The 20,365-nt window shown below is 38.8% G+C and overlaps 2 protein-coding genes across 2 annotated transcripts; one reads left to right on the top strand and one right to left on the bottom strand.

Moving 5' to 3' along the window:
• The first annotated feature begins 3,675 nt into the window (after positions 1 to 3,675).
• On the top strand, positions 3,676 to 4,972 carry LOC130748720 (protein NDR1-like). Its single transcript, XM_057601965.1, has one exon. The coding sequence runs from the start codon at positions 3,933 to 3,935 to the stop codon at positions 4,617 to 4,619; it is 687 nt and encodes a 228-aa protein (XP_057457948.1). The 5' UTR covers positions 3,676 to 3,932; the 3' UTR covers positions 4,620 to 4,972.
• Positions 4,973 to 6,236: 1,264 nt separating this feature from the next.
• LOC130748593 (putative multidrug resistance protein) lies at positions 6,237 to 19,614 on the bottom strand. Its single transcript, XM_057601821.1, has 7 exons — positions 19,236 to 19,614; positions 17,860 to 17,914; positions 17,519 to 17,706; positions 16,086 to 16,543; positions 15,172 to 15,712; positions 7,097 to 9,066; positions 6,237 to 6,797 (listed from the first exon to the last, which is right to left on the bottom strand). Exons 1-7 carry the CDS (start codon positions 19,413 to 19,415, stop codon positions 6,422 to 6,424), a joined length of 3,768 nt encoding a protein of 1,255 aa, XP_057457804.1. The 5' UTR covers positions 19,416 to 19,614; the 3' UTR covers positions 6,237 to 6,421.
• Between the last annotated feature and the right edge of the window lie 751 nt (positions 19,615 to 20,365).

Raw genomic sequence — 20,365 nt, 5'->3', positions numbered from 1 at the left:
AATTCTTCATATTTATGGGAAAACTGCAAAGTTTTTTCCTTGACAAAAAATATGAGGTTACTCAATACAAATGGACATCAAGATAATGATGATGTCAAAGAATTTTCTGAGTAGATTCTTAAATTGGGAAACGGTGAATCAACACCCAATGATGACGGCAAAATGCTTATTGATGTTCCTCATGATCTTTTTATTACTGATCCATCTGAACCGTTGCTCCAACTTATACAGTTTGTTTATCCAGATATGGTTTCTCATCTTACAGATCCAACCTTTTATCAAGAAAGAGCTATATTAGCCCTCACATTAGAATCAGTTGAAAAAGTCAATCAATATATTTTATCTTGCATTGAAGGGGAAGAAAAGAATATCTGAGTTGTGATTCTACTTGCAGATCTTATGAGGACAACGATGTTGAAGTTTCATGGTTAACCCCGGATTTTCTACATGAAGTAAAATGTTATGGAATTCCAAATCACAAATTGGTGTTAAAGAAATGGGTGCTTGTCATGCTTCTAAGAAACTTAGACCAATCCTCTGGATTATGTAATGGAACTAGACTTTTAATAGAGGATTTGTGCCCAAATGTGATCGGTGCGGTGTTGTAACTGGAACAAATTCTGGCAAAAAATTTACATTGGTAGAATGAGTTTGATTCCCCAAGACTCTGGTCTTCCATTCAAATTTGAAAGATGACAGTTTCCATTGGCTGTTTGTTACGCAATGACCATCAACAAGAGTCAAGGGCAGTCTTTGAGCCATGTTGGATTATACCTTCCTAGACCAGTATTCACTCATGGTCAGTTCTACGTAGCAGTATCAAGAGTCAAAAGTAGAAAAGTGTTAAGAATCCTAATACTGGATGATGAAGGAAAAATTACCACTTCAGCAACAAATGTTGTCTACAGGGAGGTCTTTGAAAATATTTGAGGTTTGTTCTTTATCTAATATTTTTAGTCAATTGAAATTACTTTGTACTTTCAATATATCATATAATATGTTGCTATTTCTATTTGGTACTTGAATGATGAGATTCCAATTCAATTGTGTGATTCCTTTTATTTTTGTTGTTGAATATTATGATTGAAGGTTTGCAAGAGATATTGTGTGGCAAAATACCCATGGAGTCTTTCAGCCCGACAAATAACTGTGTTGGTAATAATAGTTTTACTTAAAAGCTGTTAGATGATTTCTACTATTGATTCTGATAATTTATTTGAAGTGCATATTGCTTTCATCCTATTTTGGAATCATATTAGTCAAATGTTATGATATTATATGTTCATATGATGCTTAAGCTATTACGTGTGGGAATACAATTGTTTATCACTACATACATGAAATTTCAAGCTACTTAAATATGCACTAATCTGTCATCTGACTACAAATATGTTATTATTTTAGTAATATATTTTTTTCTCTTAAATAAATAGTTTTAGTCCTAACCAGTTAGTGATGTAATTTTTATGGTGTCTCATTCTTTGCAGGTGAAGACTTATGAAAAAGAAAAAGAAAAAATGTCACTTCATCAAAAAAAAAAATCAAAGGCATTTTTACATTGCTATTATTTATTTTATAATGAATTTTCCAGTTCAAGTGATTTTCATATTTTAAGGTTCTTTCCAAATCTATTTGTTATGTAATTTGATTCATTATATCTCTAATTAAAATACTATTTTAGATGTGGGTTATTTCATATTTCAACGTTACGCCAATTTGGATGAAATTTATCTTATATTTTATTACTTTGTTTTTAACTCATGGTGATCAACGGATGCAAGATTATACCTATGAATATAATACACACATGATTTTGTGTATGACAGTGCCTTCTCTAAAACCAAAGTAAAAAGTAAACATAACCAAAACATACCTAAATGTAACTCGACTCGGTTAAAACAAAAAGACCATATAAAAAACTTTATTTATTGCTCTTAACTTCATTTTAATTTCTTTTTCCATATTATTTCATCCGTGCGACGCACGGGTTCGGATACTAGTTAGGGTTAATCCGCTGCTGCGTCAGCCATTTAAATAACGTAAACTATTAATTTATTCATTAATATTTTAAATAATAATAAAATTAATATTCCATTATTTTAAATTGCAGACGAATTTTATTCATAATAAAACTTCTTTTTAAAGAATAAAACTTAGTAGTATACAAATCAATATTACTAAATGAAGCTTTAATTAGTTCAATCTAAATTCATATATAACTCTCAATAAATAAAAGTAATTGGAAATAATAATTTGGAGATTTGAAACATTGCATCCTAACATAGAGATATTCATCGGATCGAAAAATTTGATGCAACTGACAAACCAAACCAATTTAGTTGGTTTGAATGTTTTTGTTGTTCGGGTCCAAAAACAAATCAATGTCAGGTTAAGGATAATTGGTTTCGTTTATGATTAGAAGATTTGAAAACCGATAAACTGATGAATCGACCTGAACATGTGTAATTATTAAAATAAAAAAATCATGTGAGTGACTCATCAACCTCATACATTGTTTCTCTAGGTAACCCTAGTCGCCCAGCAACCACATACATTGTTTATCACTTTCTCTCATGTTCAGTTGCACCTGCCAATACATTACACATTATTTCTCATAGGTTTTTGTGTTGTGCTCTCTTTGGTTTTTGGTGGTTGGCTTTCCTTGAAGGTTTTGTCGGTTTGTTGGTTGAATTTGGGGGCTGTTAAATTTTTGGCTTAATAGCTCTTTTGGTCCCTCATTTATTATGATTTTTCATTTTTGATCCCCAATAAAAAAAAATGAGCACTTTTGGTCCCCATTAAAATGAAGACTTTTGGTCCTCCACATTGCTAAATTTTTTGCAAAAATGATCCCTATTTGAGACTAAAACGGCAAAAGTGTGTAAATGTGAGAGACTAATTTTACTAATTTTTTTTCTAGAGGGACCAAAAGTGCAAAATCGTGATAAATGAGGGAGCAAAAGAGCTATTAAACCTAATTTTTTCTCTTCTTTGGTGGTTGTTTGGCTGGCCCGTTTTCTTTGGGATATTTTTTTTCGTGGTATTTTTTTTCAAAAAGGATTGTATTCATTTGCTTCTTTCTTCAATAAACTCTTTGCTTTCTCTGTAACAAAAAAAAAACTCTTTGCTTTCTCTAAAAATATAATTTAGTAAATCTAAATGTGTGAAGAAATAAACTAAGCTTATTATAGAACATTATATTAAGCACTTGTTAGGAATACATTTACTATCCTCCTTTCCATTTCAAAGACAAAGTTACAAGTTTGAAGGACATCAACCATTAGAAGGCAACACATATTGTAAACTTTCCATTAGGATTTCCACATGTGAAAATTTTCTAATGTTTTTTTTATGTTGGAGTTTTTATGTCTATTTTTCTCTTTTTAAACATTCCTATGATCCTACTTTTTTTTTTTTGAAAGTGGATCCTACCTTAATTAATACATAGCTTAGAAAAATTTACATAATTTTTTTAACATGAGTATATATGAATACGAGAGAATTTTCATCTCTTTCCGGGAAACTTCTGTCACGTTGGTGGTGGCCGACATATATCAACCAAATACTAGAAAGCAATTTACCATATATTTCGTTATTTACTCAGAATTAAACCAGAAGAAGCAGTTTGATATATCATAAACTTCAATCAAATGATAAATATACTCTACTTTTTACTCATGTGGCTGAGTGTTTCCATTGTGAAGCCATGATTTTCAAAAAAAAAAAAGGGAAAAGAAAAGAAGAAATAAAGAGGAAACGTAGCATACAAAGAAAGAACATGCAGCAGCCTTTAACATGCATGCATAGCCATTCATTCACAATTCACATTCCAAAACCAAACTAAGAGAAACCAAAAAAGAAGAAGCAAAGTATTGTATTGTTCTCTTTTCTTCCTTGTTTCTTCTCTCCTCCACCGTCCACCACCACCGTGGATGGCGCGGCGGGCGCAACGCAAGAACTGCTGCGCGTGCTGCGTGAGCTTCCTCATAAGCACGGGCATCACATGCCTCTTCCTGTGGCTCACACTCCGCACCCAACACCCTAAATGCTACCTCCAATCCCTCCACATTCCCTCCCTCAACACCACCACAACCAACCGCCATAACGGCCACCACAACCACCCCAACAACACCGTGTTCTTCCACCTCAAACTCACCAACCCCAACATCTACACCGGCGTCCGATACAACGCCGTTCGCCTCGCGTTTTCCGTTTTCACGGACACAAACACCACGTTGCCCTTCGTCGACGCCACCGTCGACGGATTCTACCAGGGCCACGGCAAGACCGCCGACAAGGACGGTTCCGCCGTGGCACGCAGCGGCGGGGTGAACCACACGGTGGCGTTGGCGGAGAACGGAATGGTGTTTGTTAGGGTGGAGTTTGCGACGGAGGTGAAGTATGAGATTCTGTCGTTGTTCTCCACGAAACGGCACCGTTTGTTTGGAGGGGCTAACGTGGAGGTGAACGCTAGCTCCGGTGAGAAGGTGGGACCCAAGGGGATTAGGCTCGGCAAAGTTCCGCCGCGGTTCGGGTCCGAAGCTGCTCAGGTTCGGGGATTCCGTGCTTCTGTTCTCGGATTGTTCCTCGCTCTCTTTTTTCTCACTGGATTTACTTAGAGTTGACAGTGTGTTTATTTTTAATTTTTTTGCTTTAAATTGTTTTTTATCCTAAAAAAAAGAGAGAATAATTATTTTCATAATAAAAATTGCGGAGATAAATAGGCAAGACAAGAGGGTAAAATAAAATAATGTGAAAGCAACGATTTTTTATTTCTTTTATACTTTTTTTAAACATTCTTTTATACTTGATTTGGTGTGTATTTTTTTAAGAGGAAGACTGATTTGGTGTGTTTGTTAATTGCTTCATTGTATTTTTAAGGATTCCAAATTCTAATGTGATGTAGACTGTCCGGTTTAAGAGAAATGTTGCAATGAAAGAAAAAGACATTGTAAAATTTGCAAAATTTAAGTTCAACCTCTCATTTATACTATTGTTATTTTCTATTTTTCTTGATTTTACATTCATTATATCATTTGCCAAGTTTTTTCTCTTCTCTTTTTCCCCCCACACATTTCTCTTTTCTTGGTAATCTCTTTTAATGAACATTAATTAGTAATGATCTTCCCTAAATAAACTTTAAACAAAAATTCAACAATTTCATCAATTCAGATAATGTTTATAGCAAAAGAAAGTAGTATTAGAGGCACAAAGTAAACTTTTTTTTTTGAAAAGACAAAGTAAACTAATTGCAAAGTGCATTAAGACTTAAGAGGCATCAAAGTATCGTTTTTGAAAAGAAAATGACATTTTGAATTGAGTAAACTAGTTACATGCCAACAAAATTTGTTGACTATAAAGCCACAGTTATACAACTAATTGAAAAAGTCCTATTGACAAATCTATCCTACACTACACATCATACCAAAAATATGTGCAGAGTGCAGTGTGTTAGATAATAGTTGTGTCTTCATCTTGTGATCCCTCTTGACTAAGGAACAACGTCATTAGTGCTGGCTGGATTATTTGGCTTCACTCCAACATCATAGTTAGCATCAGTTACAATGCCCTGTGAGAAACTCACATGTATAATTTCAATAGAGTGGTAACAAGGGTACGCATGAAGAGAGAAGAGTCAACTGAAAATAAAATATCATCATCTTCATGTGTGCACCACCAAATCTTAAATCCATGAAAGCACAAGTTCGGTAGGTTAACATAAGTTGCAATTATGCTTGTAGATCACCTTAACAATTTTCAAATCACAATTTTTGAACTTTATCTCTATGCCATTTCAAATTAAATGCTCAGGGTTAGCATAACTTGAATTCAAAAGTGCCCTTTACATTTCACTTTATCTCTATGCCATCTTGTATTATGAGGCTTAAACTGTTCTTCAAACCCTGTTTCTAAATCAGTGTCTCTAATGATCAGATATCCACTTAAATAGTCTTCACTAACAAGAAGAATTTTTTTCTTTTCTTTTGAAGTATCCCACAACTGACGGTTATGAAACTATTCCCCTCGAGACTCGGAGAATATATTAAGTGGGTAGAGTCTCTCCTAAAAAATCATTCTTCATACACACCGTCTACGGATCAAACCTGTATATGCTTAAGAAGCCTAACTATCTATCAACTGTCGTTGAACTATATTTTTTATTTTATAGGGACTCAAATATATAAAATAAAATTTCTAGTAATTAAAGCTGATAGACCCTGATGTTAATACACAGAGCAAAAACATATTTTTCTCGTCTATAATCTATACCACTTTTCAAGCATACAATATTACAAACTTGAAGATGCACACTCAAATATCATATAGAGCAACCTAGACTTTATGATTACATTTGGTACGTTATTATCCTTACAAAGCAAAAAAGATAAAATAGTCTACCATATATTACAACTACTTGAGTTCATCTAGGGGGGGAGCTACCATGTTGAAGTTTAACAAGAGAATGATATGCTCCATTACGTCCAAGGGAAATCAATTCATTATGTGAACCTTGTTCCACAACCTTCCCATTCTTAATCACAGCAATGGAGTTTGATTTCTGTATTGTGGATAGCCTGTGTGCCACTGCTATGCATGTTCTTCCAACCATTATCTTCTCAAGTGCTTCTTGGACCAAGATCTCTGAGGCACTGTCAAGTGCACTTGTTGCCTCATCGAGAAGAAGAATTGCAGGATTCTTCAGTATGGCTCGAGCTATGGCTATTCTTTGTTTCTGACCTCCTGAAAGTTGAACTCCTCTTTCTCCACAGTATGTGTCATATCCATCATTCATTCCACTGCCATCACAAACACCAAGAAGACAAAAGAGAATGTTAGTGAAATTTGCATTTTGGTGATCAACAAGGAGATGTACACTCGATATAAAAGTATGTAAAAGTTTTATGGTAAGTCATTCACCAACATTAGAAAAAAAGTGTTAACCAATTTAAAAGTACACTCGATCCTGAGAAGTATATAAAAGTTTTAACCAATTTAACCTTTAATCTTTTATGAATCAACCTGCAGAGGATCCATGTTGTTTAAAAATCACCATTGTCAAAAATTTCATATTTTTTTCCTAGCATAGTTCTCTTACCTTATGAATTCATGAGCATTAGCCAGAGTTGCAGCCCTTTTAATCTCAGATTCAGTTGCATTTTCTTTCCCATAGGCAATGTTTTCTCTAATGGTTCCACTGAAAAGTGTTGGCTCCTGACTCACCAATGCAATGTGTGTCCTCAGCATTCTCAAATTATAGGACTTGACGTCTTGTTCATCTATGCATACCGTTCCCTTCAAAGGATCATAAAACCTTTCAATTAGACCAATGATGGTTGATTTACCACAACCACTGTGCCCCACCAGTGCCACTGTTATCCCAGCCTCAACCTTGAGATTCAGACCCTGGAATATCATTTGGTCAGGTCTAGTTGGATAAGAAAAGAACACACTTTTCAGCTCCACCCTGCCTCTTATCTTCCTTCTCTTATCTCCTCCCCAAGCAGTCTCAGGATCAATCTCACTTTTCCTGTCCAAGATAGCGAAAACTGATCCAACTGCATTGCTTCCTTTAGATATGTCAGAAGTCATGCTTCCAGCTTCTGCAATGATGTATGCAGTGAAGAGCAATATTAGAAATGCTTGGAAGAGTTCCTTTGGTTCTATAAGCCCTTCTACAAGGAGCCTCCCACCATACCAGAAAGCCAATGCTGATGATGCAGTGTTGAAAAATTGGGAGCTGAAAAGACCAAAGCCTGAAATCCATGACTGCCTGATATTTTCCATTTTAGGTCCTACCATTGTGGATTTGAAGAGTGCCTGCATTCTTTTCTGAGAACTGAAGGCAGTTATGGTTCTGTGGTTTATGACAGCTTCACTTGCAAGCTGGCTTCCTTCCCTTTGCGCTTTTCGCGTTTTCTCTGCCATGGTCTTCATCAAGACACTTCTTGAGTAAAAGCTTCCAATGACTAGCGGCTGCACTGAAATCATGACAAGGGAAAGCCTCCATGTGAGAACAATTCCAACAGTGTAGGCAAATACAGATCCAAATACTGCTTGCGCAAGCAAAGACATCCGGTCGCCGACAAGGGAGCGAACCAAGTTGGCTTCAGAGGATAACCTTGCACAAATGGATGCACTTGTGTTCTCTTCATCATCAAACCATCCTATCTCAAAAGTCATCAATTTTGCAAGTATTTTCTCTCTTATTCTTTTAGTCAACCTCTCTCCCATCACTGCAAAATTGTAGTGTTGGAGTATACTAGTGAAGAAGTTGAAAACACCAATTACTAAAAAAATGAGGGCTAAGGTTCTAGCTTTAGACTTCATCTCAGAGCTATCAGGGTTAAAATAAACTGATATTAGTATTCCCACACAGTATGCATTCACAGGTTGTACTGCTCCTGAGCCTAATGCTCCCAAGAGTCCTAGCACAGCTCTTCCCCATTCAGGTGCATTCATTTTCATTAAACGCCACTGCGAAGGAGCTGGATAATTTGATCTTTTCATGTTGTTATCTTCAAAACTATCATCATCAGGGTCATATTGGATGGAGTAGGAGTAAGGTGTCCCCATGGAAAATCCCTGGCTGAAGGGATATAACATTGGAGTGCCTATTGTTGCACTTGATCTGAAACTCACTCCTGGACTTTGAGGAATGCTCATCCTGTGAGAGTGGAAGCTCTTGTTTCCTTCTATTTGAAGATTGGAAAGTTTGGATTCATCATTTTGAGTTGCTGTTCCTTGCTGCAACTCTACCATTCTAGCATACTCCCCACCATTCATTTCCATGAGCTCATTATGAGTGCCTGATTCAATCACTCTTCCTGCTTGAAGGACTGCAATGAGGTTGGCTGATCTTATTGTCGACAAGCGGTGAGCGATGATGATTGTTGTCCTTCCTTTTGAAGCTTGATCAAGAGCTGCCTGTACCACTCTTTCAGACTGAGAATCCAATGCACTGGTTGCTTCATCAAGTAGGAGAACCTTTGGATCCCTAATTAAAGCTCTTGCTATTGCAATCCTCTGCTTCTGCCCACCAGACAATTGAAACCCAAACTGTCCCACCTAGCAAAACAATTGTAGTTTTCAATAATAAGGCTTCAGCCAAAGCTGCTATCATAATGAGAAGAGCTAAGTTTTGAAAAAAAAACTAAAATTTCTTGTTCCTTTTTATTAAAATTTTGGGTGGATCTAATTCTACCCAAAATCTATCTTAGACGTGAGGATTGTTCCCCACTTATAAGTGAAACTTAACACCTCTTCACGCCCAAGACTTGACATCTGGAGCGTGGAGATAACAAACTTCATATTCATCAAAATGCACATATCCCCATCATGGGATATCTATTGACCGGGTAGGTCAATGCCCTTATCCCCATCATGAGATATCTAATTTCAAATTCAAATTGGGATTAGCTTCAATACCATGTCATGAACCAACTATCTGATGGGGCCATAAGTCAGCAAAGCCCAAATGCGGAGCCTCTGGTCAATCAACACTCACAAGGGCCCAAGCTGTGGAGGGTGTATTCTAGAAGGGGCAAAGTGGGCAAGACTAATTAGGCTCTAACGGAATAGAGAGAGAGAGATACTGATTGTAATTCCACCTAACAATATAAGGGTGATGAGAGGAGGTTGAGAGGTATCTAGATTCTTAGCTAAATTGAGTCATGAGTAAGAAGCTCTAAGCTTCTTATAGGAGCACTGCTCTGTGTCAGAATTTGGGTCCATTCCCTTCTCTGTAATTCCCTTTGTCATCAATAAACAATCAATTGCTTTTCAACTCTTTTCTCTGTTAATTGCGTGTTGTGTGGTTGGGGGGTTCCCAACAATTTGGTCCGACCTACCGGATTATTCTTTCCAGAGCCAGTGAATGCCACCTAAGAAGGTCAAGCAAAACAAACACCAGATGGAGGCGAAGGTAGACGCGTTGGAAGGCGAAATCGCAGAAATGCGCACTTCCCTAGCTGCGGTCACACTCGCGGTGAAGGATCTGCCGGCGTCGTTGGCGCTGATGATGGAGCGTGCAATGGGGAAGAAGATTCCCGGTGAAGACGACGGAAGCGGAGGCGTAAATCTATCGCCGGAACCAATCGGGGACAAGGAGAGCACACATCGACAACCGTCGTTGCAAGGAGATGTTCTTACCGAGTTCAGACAATCGGTCAGGAAGGTGGAGTTGCCAATGTTCGATGGAAGAGATCCTGCTGGATGGATCTCGAGGGCTGAAGTGTATTTCAGAGTTCAGGATACTTCGCCGGAGGTGAAGGTGGGTCTGGCTCAACTGAGCATGGAAGGAGCTACGATCCATTTCTACAACTCACTCCTGGAAGCAGAGGAAGAGCTGACATGGGAGAAGCTGAGAGAAGCTCTCTTGGAGAGGTATGGAGGACACGGAGAAGGCGATGTTTATGAGCAGTTGACAGAACTCCGGCAACGAGGAACGGTGGAAGAATACATCACCGAGTTCGAATATCTCACTGCCCAGATCCCAAAATTGCCCGATAAGCAGCATCTGGGGTATTTCCTCCATGGTTTGAAGGAGGAAATTCGGGGGAAAGTGCGGAGTCTCGTCGCCATGGGAGAAATTTCCAGATCTAAGCTGTTGTTAGTTGCGAGAGCTGTAGAGAAGGAGGTGCGGGGCGAGAACGGTGCGGGTCAGAGCCGGAGCAACCGTTATGGGGGTTCGGGTTACAGGCCCAACAGTGGAAGCTCAACGAGACCGGGTGGAGCGGACTGGGTTTGGGTCAAGAGTAGTAAAGACCCGACTCAAACAACCCGACCCCCAGTGACGAACACAAATGGGCTAAACGGCCCAAGGAGTGAAAGACCGAATGAGGCCAGACGCAATGGGCCAAGGGATAGGGGATTTAATCACCTCACATACCCTCAACTGATGGAGCGAAAGCAAAAAGGTCTCTGCTTCAAGTGCGGAGGCCCATTTCACCCTATGCACCAATGCCCCGACAAGCACTTACGGGTCTTGGTAGTGGAGGAGAGTGACGACGACATGGAAGAAGGCAAGGTGTTGGCCATGGAGGTCAATGAGCATGAAGAAGACTCTGAGGGGGAACTCAGCTTGATGAGCCTTTACAACTTGGATAGGGAAAAAAAGGACCAACCCCGTACTATGCGACTCTTGGGCACTATCGCCGGAGTTCCTGTACTGGTGTTGATTGATTCTGGAGCAACACATAATTTCATCGATCAACACCTCGTGCAGCGAATGGGTTGGACGGTGGATGCTACGCCGGGAATGACGGTGAAGCTTGGGGATGGATTCAGGGCGCGCGCACAGGGACGCTGTCAGCCTCTCACCATTACCTTGGGTCAGTACCAAGTTCAGTGCTCACCCCAATTGTTTGACCTTGGGGGACCTGATTTGGTGCTAGGAATGGAGTGGCTTAAGACTCTGGGGGACACAATCATCAATTGGCAGAAACAACACATGAGTTTTTGGAGCAATCAACAATGGATACAACTCCAAGGGGTGGAATCAAGTAAGGATTCACTCATGGCATTACAGAGTTTGGTGCACCCGGTTAGACAGGGAGAAATTGGTACAGGGTGGATTTCTGAAAATGCTGGCAGTACAGGAGAATCCAAAGCAGGAATCACGAGTACACAACAGAAGGAATTGGAGGCACTGCTTCAGCGTTATAGTGTCGTGTTTGAGACAAAACAGGGCCTTCCTCCAAGTCGAGGAAGAGAGCATCAAATCAACATCAAAGAGGGACAAGGGCCAGTGAATGTGCGACCCTACAGATATCCCCATCTACACAAGGATGAGATCGAAAAGCAAGTAAAGGAGATGTTGGAAGCCGGGATCATAAGGGCCAGTTCGAGTGCTTATTCCAGTCCAGTGATCTTGGTGAAAAAGAAAGATCAATCCTGGCGAATGTGCTTCGATTACAGAGCTCTGAACAAAGTCACTATCCCTGATAAATTCCCAATCCCGGTAATCGAAGAGCTTTTGGATGAACTCCACGGGGCCAAATACTTCTCCAAATTGGATCTTAAGTCAGGGTATCACCAAGTCTTGATGCGGGCAGGAGATGTACACAAAACTGCATTTAGAACGCATGAAGGCCATTACGAATACCTCGTAATGCCTTTCGGTCTGATGAACGCCCCTTCAACTTTTCAGAGCTTGATGAATGAAGTTTTCAAAAGCATGTTGCGTAAGGGAGTGTTGGTTTTTTTTGACGATATCCTGGTTTACAGCGCAACTTGGGTTGTACATTTACGTCAGCTGGAACAGGTCCTTCAAATTCTAGCAGAACAGAGCCTTACAGCGAATCGCAAAAAGTGTCATTTCGCACAGACCACGGTTGAGTACCTGGGGCATCAAATTTCAGAGGCAGGGGTCGCAGTTGATCCCAATAAAATTTCCAGCGTGATGAATTGGCCAGTCCCGGTTAATGTGAAGGGGGTGCGCGGTTTCCTTGGATTGACAGGGTACTACCGCAAATTTATTAAGGACTACGGCAAGATCGCAAAACCATTAACCGAGCTCACCAAGAAAAACGCTTATGTATGGGGTGCTGAAGCTCAAGCTGCTTTTGTTCAACTCAAGCAAAAACTGATTGAAGCACCAGTCCTAGCATTACCCAATTTTGATGAGGAATTTGTCATAGAATGTGATGCATCAGGGCATGGTCTCGGGGCAATCCTTCAGCAGAGGAAGCATCCAATAGCATACTTTAGCAAGGCTTTGGGAACACGCAACTTGGCAAAATCCGCTTATGAGAAGGAGCTCATGGCAGTAGCCCTGGCTATACAACATTGGAGACCATATTTGCTGGGCAGACGTTTCACGGTATCCACAGATCAGAAGAGTTTGAAAGAGTTCTTACATCAGAAAATCGTGACAGGGGACCAACAAAATTGGGCCGCAAAGCTATTGGGGTATAATTTCGACATTATATATAAACCTGGGCCACAAAATCGTGGCGCTGATGCCTTGTCTCGCATTTATGAAAACCATACTCTTATGGCTCTGGTTTCTTTTCCAATCTGGGAAGATCATCAGCTACTGGAACAGGAAATTAAGGCAGATGACAAGCTGACCAAGCTCATTGCAGACCTGCAAGAGGATGCACAATCACATCCTAGGTATCAATACACACATGGGGTGTTAACATACAATACCAGGTTGGTTCTACCACGCAATTCATCTCTAATTCCCAAATTATTGGATGAGTATCATTCTTCTCTTCAAGGAGGACACTCCGGATTCCTTCGAACTTACCGACGACTGGCAGCTAATGTGTACTGGCAGGGCATGAAGAGCACTGTTCAAACATATGTGCAAAATTGTGATGTGTGTCAGCGCCAGAAGTATGTAGCCTCGTCTCCTGCGGGCCTTCTTCAACCACTGCCAATCCCTGAGAGGATTTGGGAAGACCTTTCAATGGACTTCATCACGGGGCTGCCCAAATCGAAGGGGTTTGATGCCATTCTAGTGGTGGTGGACCGCTTATCCAAATATTCTCACTTCATCCCCCTCCGTCATCCATATTCAGCTCGAAGTATCGCGGAAGTGTTTGCTAAGGAGGTCATCAGGTTACACGGAGTTCCATCTTCCATAGTAAGTGACAGGGACCCAATCTTTGTCAGTCATTTTTGGAAGGAACTTTTCCGCCTCCAAGGAACGCACTTGAGAATGAGCTCTGCATATCACCCTGAATCCGATGGTCAAACGGAGGTGGTGAATCGTTGTCTTGAGACTTATTTGCGGTGCTTTTCGGCTGATCAACCAAAGACTTGGGCATTGTGGTTGCATTGGGCAGAATACTAGTTTAATACCACTTTCCATTCTGCCACACAGCTTACGCCTTTCGAAACTGTGTATGGTAGGCCACCTCCAACCTTAACTAGGTGGGGCATTGGGGAAACCAGAGTGGCATCTGTACAGGGAGATTTGATGGATAGGGATGAAACATTGCGCCAATTGAAGAGTCACCTGACTCGGGCTCAGGATCGCATGACTACCTACGCGAATTCTAAACGTGTGGACAAATCCTACAAAGTCGGCGAATGGGTCTTTGTGAAGCTTAGAGCTCACCGACAGCAGTCTGTGGTCACCAGAGTCTTTCCCAAACTGGCAGCAAGATACTATGGACCATACCCCATCGTGGCTCGCATTGGTGCAGTAGCTTATCGCTTGCAACTTCCAGAAGGGGCTCGTGTTCACCCTGTATTCCATGTATCCATGTTGAAGAAAGCCATCGGGGACTATGCTGTTGAACCTGAGTTACCGGGAGACATGGAAGGTGAGGACTTGAATACATTACAACCTGTCTCTGTGATTGCCACTCGTGCTGTGACTCGACAAGGGGCAACGATTCCTCAAGCATTGATTCAGTGGCAGGGGAAATCTGTGGACGAGGCAACTTGGGAAGACATCATCACCATTCAAAGCCAATTTCCCTCCTTCAACCTTGAGGACAAGGTTGCTTTCTCAGGAGGAGGCATTGATGGGGCCATAAGTCAGCAAAGCCCAAATGCGGAGCCTCTGGTCAATCAACACTCACAAGGGCCCAAGCTGTGGAGGGTGTATTCTAGAAGGGGCAAAGTGGGCAAGACTAATTAGGCTCTAACGGAATAGAGAGAGAGAGATACTGATTGTAATTCCACCTAACAATATAAGGGTGATGAGAGGAGGTTGAGAGGTATCTAGATTCTTAGCTAAATTGAGTCATGAGTAAGAAGCTCTAAGCTTCTTATAGGAGCACTGCTCTGTGTCAGAATTTGGGTCCATTCCCTTCTCTGTAATTCCCTTTGTCATCAATAAACAATCAATTGCTTTTCAACTCTTTTCTCTGTTAATTGCGTGTTGTGTGGTTGGGGGGTTCCCAACACTATCATAAAAGTTTAAGCCTTTAAGGTGTTGGGTAAATGGCAGATGAATGGTTTTGTATTGTATTTCTAACACTTTTAATGTTATGTTAATGGTCAAACTACTTTGATACACTCATGTGCTACAAATCATTTGAGAGCTTCAGATGTGATTAATAAATTTTAAAATTCCAAGCTACTTAGAAAATCGTCTCAAACATGAACATATTTATAGAATTTAAGTGCCTTGTTTTCTTCTTTTGTCCTTCATATCTAATTTTAGTTAGTTTCCAAATTTTTATCTGAGCAAAAGAGTTGAGGTCAACTTACTTGAGTTTCATATCCATCCGGTAACTTGACGATGAAATCATGTGCATTTGCTGCTTTAGCTGCATCTATTACACTTTCCATTGAAGCTCCTTCTTTTCCAAACATTATATTCTCCATTATTGATGTGGCAAAAAGAACTGGCTCTTGATTTACTAAGCCAAAATGGGATCTCAACCATTTCAATTGAAGTCTATTAATCTTGTGGCCATCCAAGAGTATTTCTCCTTCAACAGGGTCATAAAACCTTTCAAGCAGTGCAATTGTAGTGGATTTTCCTGAACCACTACCCCCCACAAGGCCTATACTCTTGCCTGCTGGAACAGTGAGATTAAATCCTTGCAAGACTGGTGAATCTGGCCTAGATGGGTAGCAGAAATAGATGTCTTTAAATACAATTTCTCCTCTCACATGTGATAAAGCCTTTCCTTTCTTGTCTTCAGAATCTATATCTGGCACCCTATCAATCATTTCATAGAGGCGAGTGATGGCAGAAGTTGCCTCTGTGATGGCTGTCAAATTTGGAAGGGCACTTAAAATGCTCCTGAAATTCATGATGTTGAACATATTAGTAAAACCATTCAACATTAGAAATGTGAACCATAATCAATAAGAGTTTAATAACTATGTACTGACAGTGTAAAAAAGTTTTAAACAAACGTCCAATCGGGATTAACTATTTTGTCACATCATTAATAAATCAAAATAAGAAAATGAGAAAAAGGTACAATTTACAATGTTAAAAACCAATCAGATTGCAAAGTGAGGGAGAAACAGTTTTTTATTCAATAATCTTTACACCATCAGAAAATACCAAAAAAGAAAGATGTCAATATATGATTGGATGTTGGTGTAAAACTATTCACAATGTCCATGCATATAAATTAAATCCAGTAAATAATGATAAAATTACTTACAGTCCTCCCATGAGGACATTGAAGCCAGCTACAAACACATGGCCACCTTGTTCTCCTTTTTCAGTGATCAGATAAGTTCCAACCCAAGCCTGAAACCCCCAACTTATATAAATAACTCCCATGCTTCCTAACATCAAGCCCTTGGCAAAACCTTGCTTTATTCCAAATTCCAAAGTTTTTTGAAGTGCACTGCTGAACCTGATCAGTGTTTGGTTCTCCCCAACATAAGAATAAACTGTTCTTATTGAAGATATTGCTTGTTCTGCAATGCCACCAGCAACCCCATAAGACTCAATCATTTTCATTGTGACATCCAGCATAATCTTTCCAAACATAAGTGCTGGAACAATGAACATGAAAGAGAGTGGTATAGCTGCCAGTGTAAGTCTCCATGAAAGTACAAATGCAAAGATGTGGCAGAATAAGAATGTTGACATGTAAGCCAGGCAGTCAGGTATCTACATTCAGAAGAAGGTGTAAATTAGTAAAGCATAAAAAAAATTCTTTTGTTAGATATTGAAATCCATATGTTTATCAGGTTACAGAATTAATAAGCTTTCAAATTCATGCAATTTTCAGATCCATTGGTTCCCTTCCTAAGTCCTAACAAACACATACTAATGATATATAAGTGTATAAATAAGTATGTCACTGATGCACATAAACTGAATAGGCACTAGTCTATTACCTGAAGGCCTATCCACTTTTTGGGTTACATCACCGAAAGGATCCTTCTTGTTTGAAGAATTATAATTGACTTAAATGAACTTTTAATCCCTCTAATATGCAAGATTTTGATCTCTCAATAATATTATGTTTTAATTACTATAATTCTTTTATTGTTATAATGAAGTCCATCTGTCAATTTCTCTCTACCTCAAATCCTTATTTTATACACACAGCCTCTCAAACTGAATTGGTTATACCAAATTAAATTCAGTTCACTAATTAAAATTATATTAAATGCAATTTAAAAATATAAAATCCCAAATTCCCCATCTTCAGAACCAGAAACTCTTCTTTCTGTAGACCTTTCAAAATTTATTAGATGTCTCCCAAATATCTGACTTTTGAACTTTTCAATTCATTTCATATCCCTTATCAATCACAAACCTCAAAATTAAGATTATTAAAACAAGGATTTGAAGGTTTTACAGATAGGAAAACCGAAACAAGAACTTAATTGTAGCAATTAAAAAAGATTAATGAACTAAATTTGAGCCAAAAAGTTATTGAGGTGGTCAAAATCACACATGCCTATAACAGAAGGACTAAGTTGAAGTTAAGCCATTATAATCTGAGCATTTGCATCTTGTGAATTCATTAACATAGGTCTATAACTTTCACCTCAAAAAAATCACAGCCTCCTCAATGAAATATAATTTATGATCATAGTTTCATCCTAAGTGGGAAAGGCATAATTGCTGACAAACCTTCTCACTCAAGGCAACTTGGATGGTATTTGCATCTGAGGAGATGAGTGAGACAACTTGGTAGGTTTTTGAAGAACCATCAGTCTGGGTGTCAAAGTAACCAACTTCTTGTCTTAGGACTGATTTTAGGTATTCCATTCTCATTTTGGAAGCCTGTCTCTCTGCTGTTCTTGTCCAACATACTCCTTCTGTTTAGCCATTATCAATTGGTATAAAGCATGAAAAGTAGTTAGATTCATTTTTCTAATAATAGCTATGCTTCTTGCATAACTTCCAAGTTGATTTGAATTATTCAAGGATCCAAGGAAGGTAATTGAGCTATATTGAAGTGTACAACTTACCTATAAAAGCAGAAATCCCAACTCCAACTGCAACACATAAAAGCCTGAATGCATACTGAAAAAAGGAAAGTGAAGTGGCAATCTCAAAAACTGTTAAGTAATCATGTATAAAAATCATTTGTTGTAAAGAAGTCAAATTAGATATATTGCATGCATGCCTAAAATGGGAAAAGAATGATGCTTTTTAGTTATTAGACACTGGGGCTGGATATTTTCCAGTCTCTTGTAACTTAGGTAGTATATATAAGTGCATGTTTGGAAATCGTTCTAGAATTGATTCTAAAGTTAAAATCAATTTGAGGGTAGCATCTGGTTGTCAGAATTAATTATGAAGAAATAGAAGCTGATCCAAACTGTTAGAGTCTCACATTGGCTAGAGATGTGGCCAAGCAATTGCTTATATATGGTTGTGCAAACCTTAACTTTTGAGCTAGCTTTTGGGTTGAGTTATGCCTCCTTCATGGTATCAGAGTCAATGGTTGTTTGACCATGGGCCTGGGCCCCTATCCTAGATCCATTTGTTGACTCCCCATATTTGGGTCACCCTAGAGTCCCACATTGGCTATATATGGTTGTGCAAACATTAACTTTTGAGCTAGCTTTTGGGTTGAGTTAGGCCTCCTTCACAAACAATACTATTAGATCTTTATTTATCGCAAAGACATGAGTATGCAGTATATGTTCTCATATGGGGACCTCACTTTTTTTTGTTCTCTCCAGAAAAAGAACTGGCTTTTATTTTCATTTTTATAACAGCTAGGTTTGGAATGACAATTTTCTCAACCTTGTGAGTGGTAAACCTCTGTCTCTTCATACATGGAAGTCCAGTGTTACATAATAAAAAAGTAAGACCTAGCATAAGTGCTATCCTTCCTCACATGCATAGTTTCTACTTGGTGTGTTTAGATGCTTTACTTAAAAAACATATTAATGTGTAACACCATAAAGGCATAAACTATAACAAAAGAAAAATGCTAGTTTAAGTTACGATATGAAACACAAGCAGTGGAAGCTTAATCCCACTAACCCCTCCATGATTTCCGTCAAATAATACTGTTAGTTTTGTCACGTCATCAATTCTTGTATTTCTTAGTTTTCTTACCATAACATATAGCATTGCTCCAGACAAAAGTAATAGCTAATCTACTTTAATGTGTACATCATCCTTTTAGCACCACAATTGGACTTAAATGAAGTTCATAGCTGCATAATACTATAGAAGTAAACAAAAAATATGTTCTGAATTTCACCAGACAGCTTTAGCATCTAAATTAAACAACTTCTTAAAATGTAACAAAAGCAATTTCCAGCAAAATTGTGTAGGTATTATGCCACATAAATTGCTCTTGTAGTGATTTTGTTGAACAAGTTCTCACCTCGTTTACAATATGCTTTGTCAAAATGCTATTCTTGTCTCCATAGGCGTTGATCACATCACTGAGAACATACATCATGAGAGGGTTCTGCAGTCCATCTCCAAGGCTTCCCAGGGTCCCAAAAAACATCAATAACTTATCCACCCCATCAGCATAGCGAAACATGCTATTGCTCCCCATTTTCTCTATACCCTCCCTTTGGAGAGACACCCTTTAATTTATTTTTCAGGATTCAATAAGCCTTGCCAACAACCTCAGTAAAAAATACACTTGGAAAGACTCATATATACTCATTCAGATTCTCTTAGATTAGAAGAAAATCAGCAGCCAAAACGTGGCTCTTACTCTTGTCTTTTTACAACAAAGCCGTTTCTGAATACAACATGGAGGCCGGTACAATGTGACTTATGTGCTGAGTTTTTTTCTTATTATAGTACCACCTGGTTAAGGTCAATGAGGTCACGGTTAATTTGTTTTATAGCAATATTAGATATCTGCATTCTGCAAGGAATCATTCCCCTGTCAGTATTGTGAAAATTATGTGCAGCCAAATGGACCTAGTCAAGTATTGTTGCCAAGTGCCAACTTAGAGAGACAATATTCGATATTTCTAAGGCCTGCTTATTGGAAGTATCTTCCTGCCTCTGCATAGTCAGTGTCACATATGGAGTGCAAACTTTCACTTTCTTGTTTATGTGTCTTCACTCATAGCATTCTTGCCAAATATTTTTTTTCCTAACACACTTATCCTCCATAGGAGTTGGTTGACAGAGCTACTTCCTACGGTGTGTTTTTTCAATACACAAGACTCGGAGAGACCTGATTTAAGAGGAATGAAACATTTTTTTTCTACACACAAAATTCGAATCAGAGACATTGTTCAATAGCACTTGTTAATATTCAAGCCAAATAAATAACTGAAAAGCTATTATCAATTAGTCAATCAATTATTATACATATAAAATAGTTCATTGTTTTAAGAGTGAACCAATGATGTAAGTGCTCACTTTGTTCTAGGCAGATCCAGTTGTTCTACTTGTTTGCCATATGTAATGAGCATGAGGGCATGCGGTATTAGAGTGTAAAAATATGCTGCCGGCCTTACTTGAGGACATTTGGTCATATTCAAT

Source organism: Lotus japonicus, chromosome 3 (genome assembly GCF_012489685.1).
Source record: "Lotus japonicus ecotype B-129 chromosome 3, LjGifu_v1.2".
NCBI lineage: Eukaryota > Viridiplantae > Streptophyta > Magnoliopsida > Fabales > Fabaceae > Lotus > Lotus japonicus.
The sequence above is the reverse complement of the archived record's forward strand: the minus strand, read 5'-3'. Positions and strand labels throughout refer to the sequence as shown.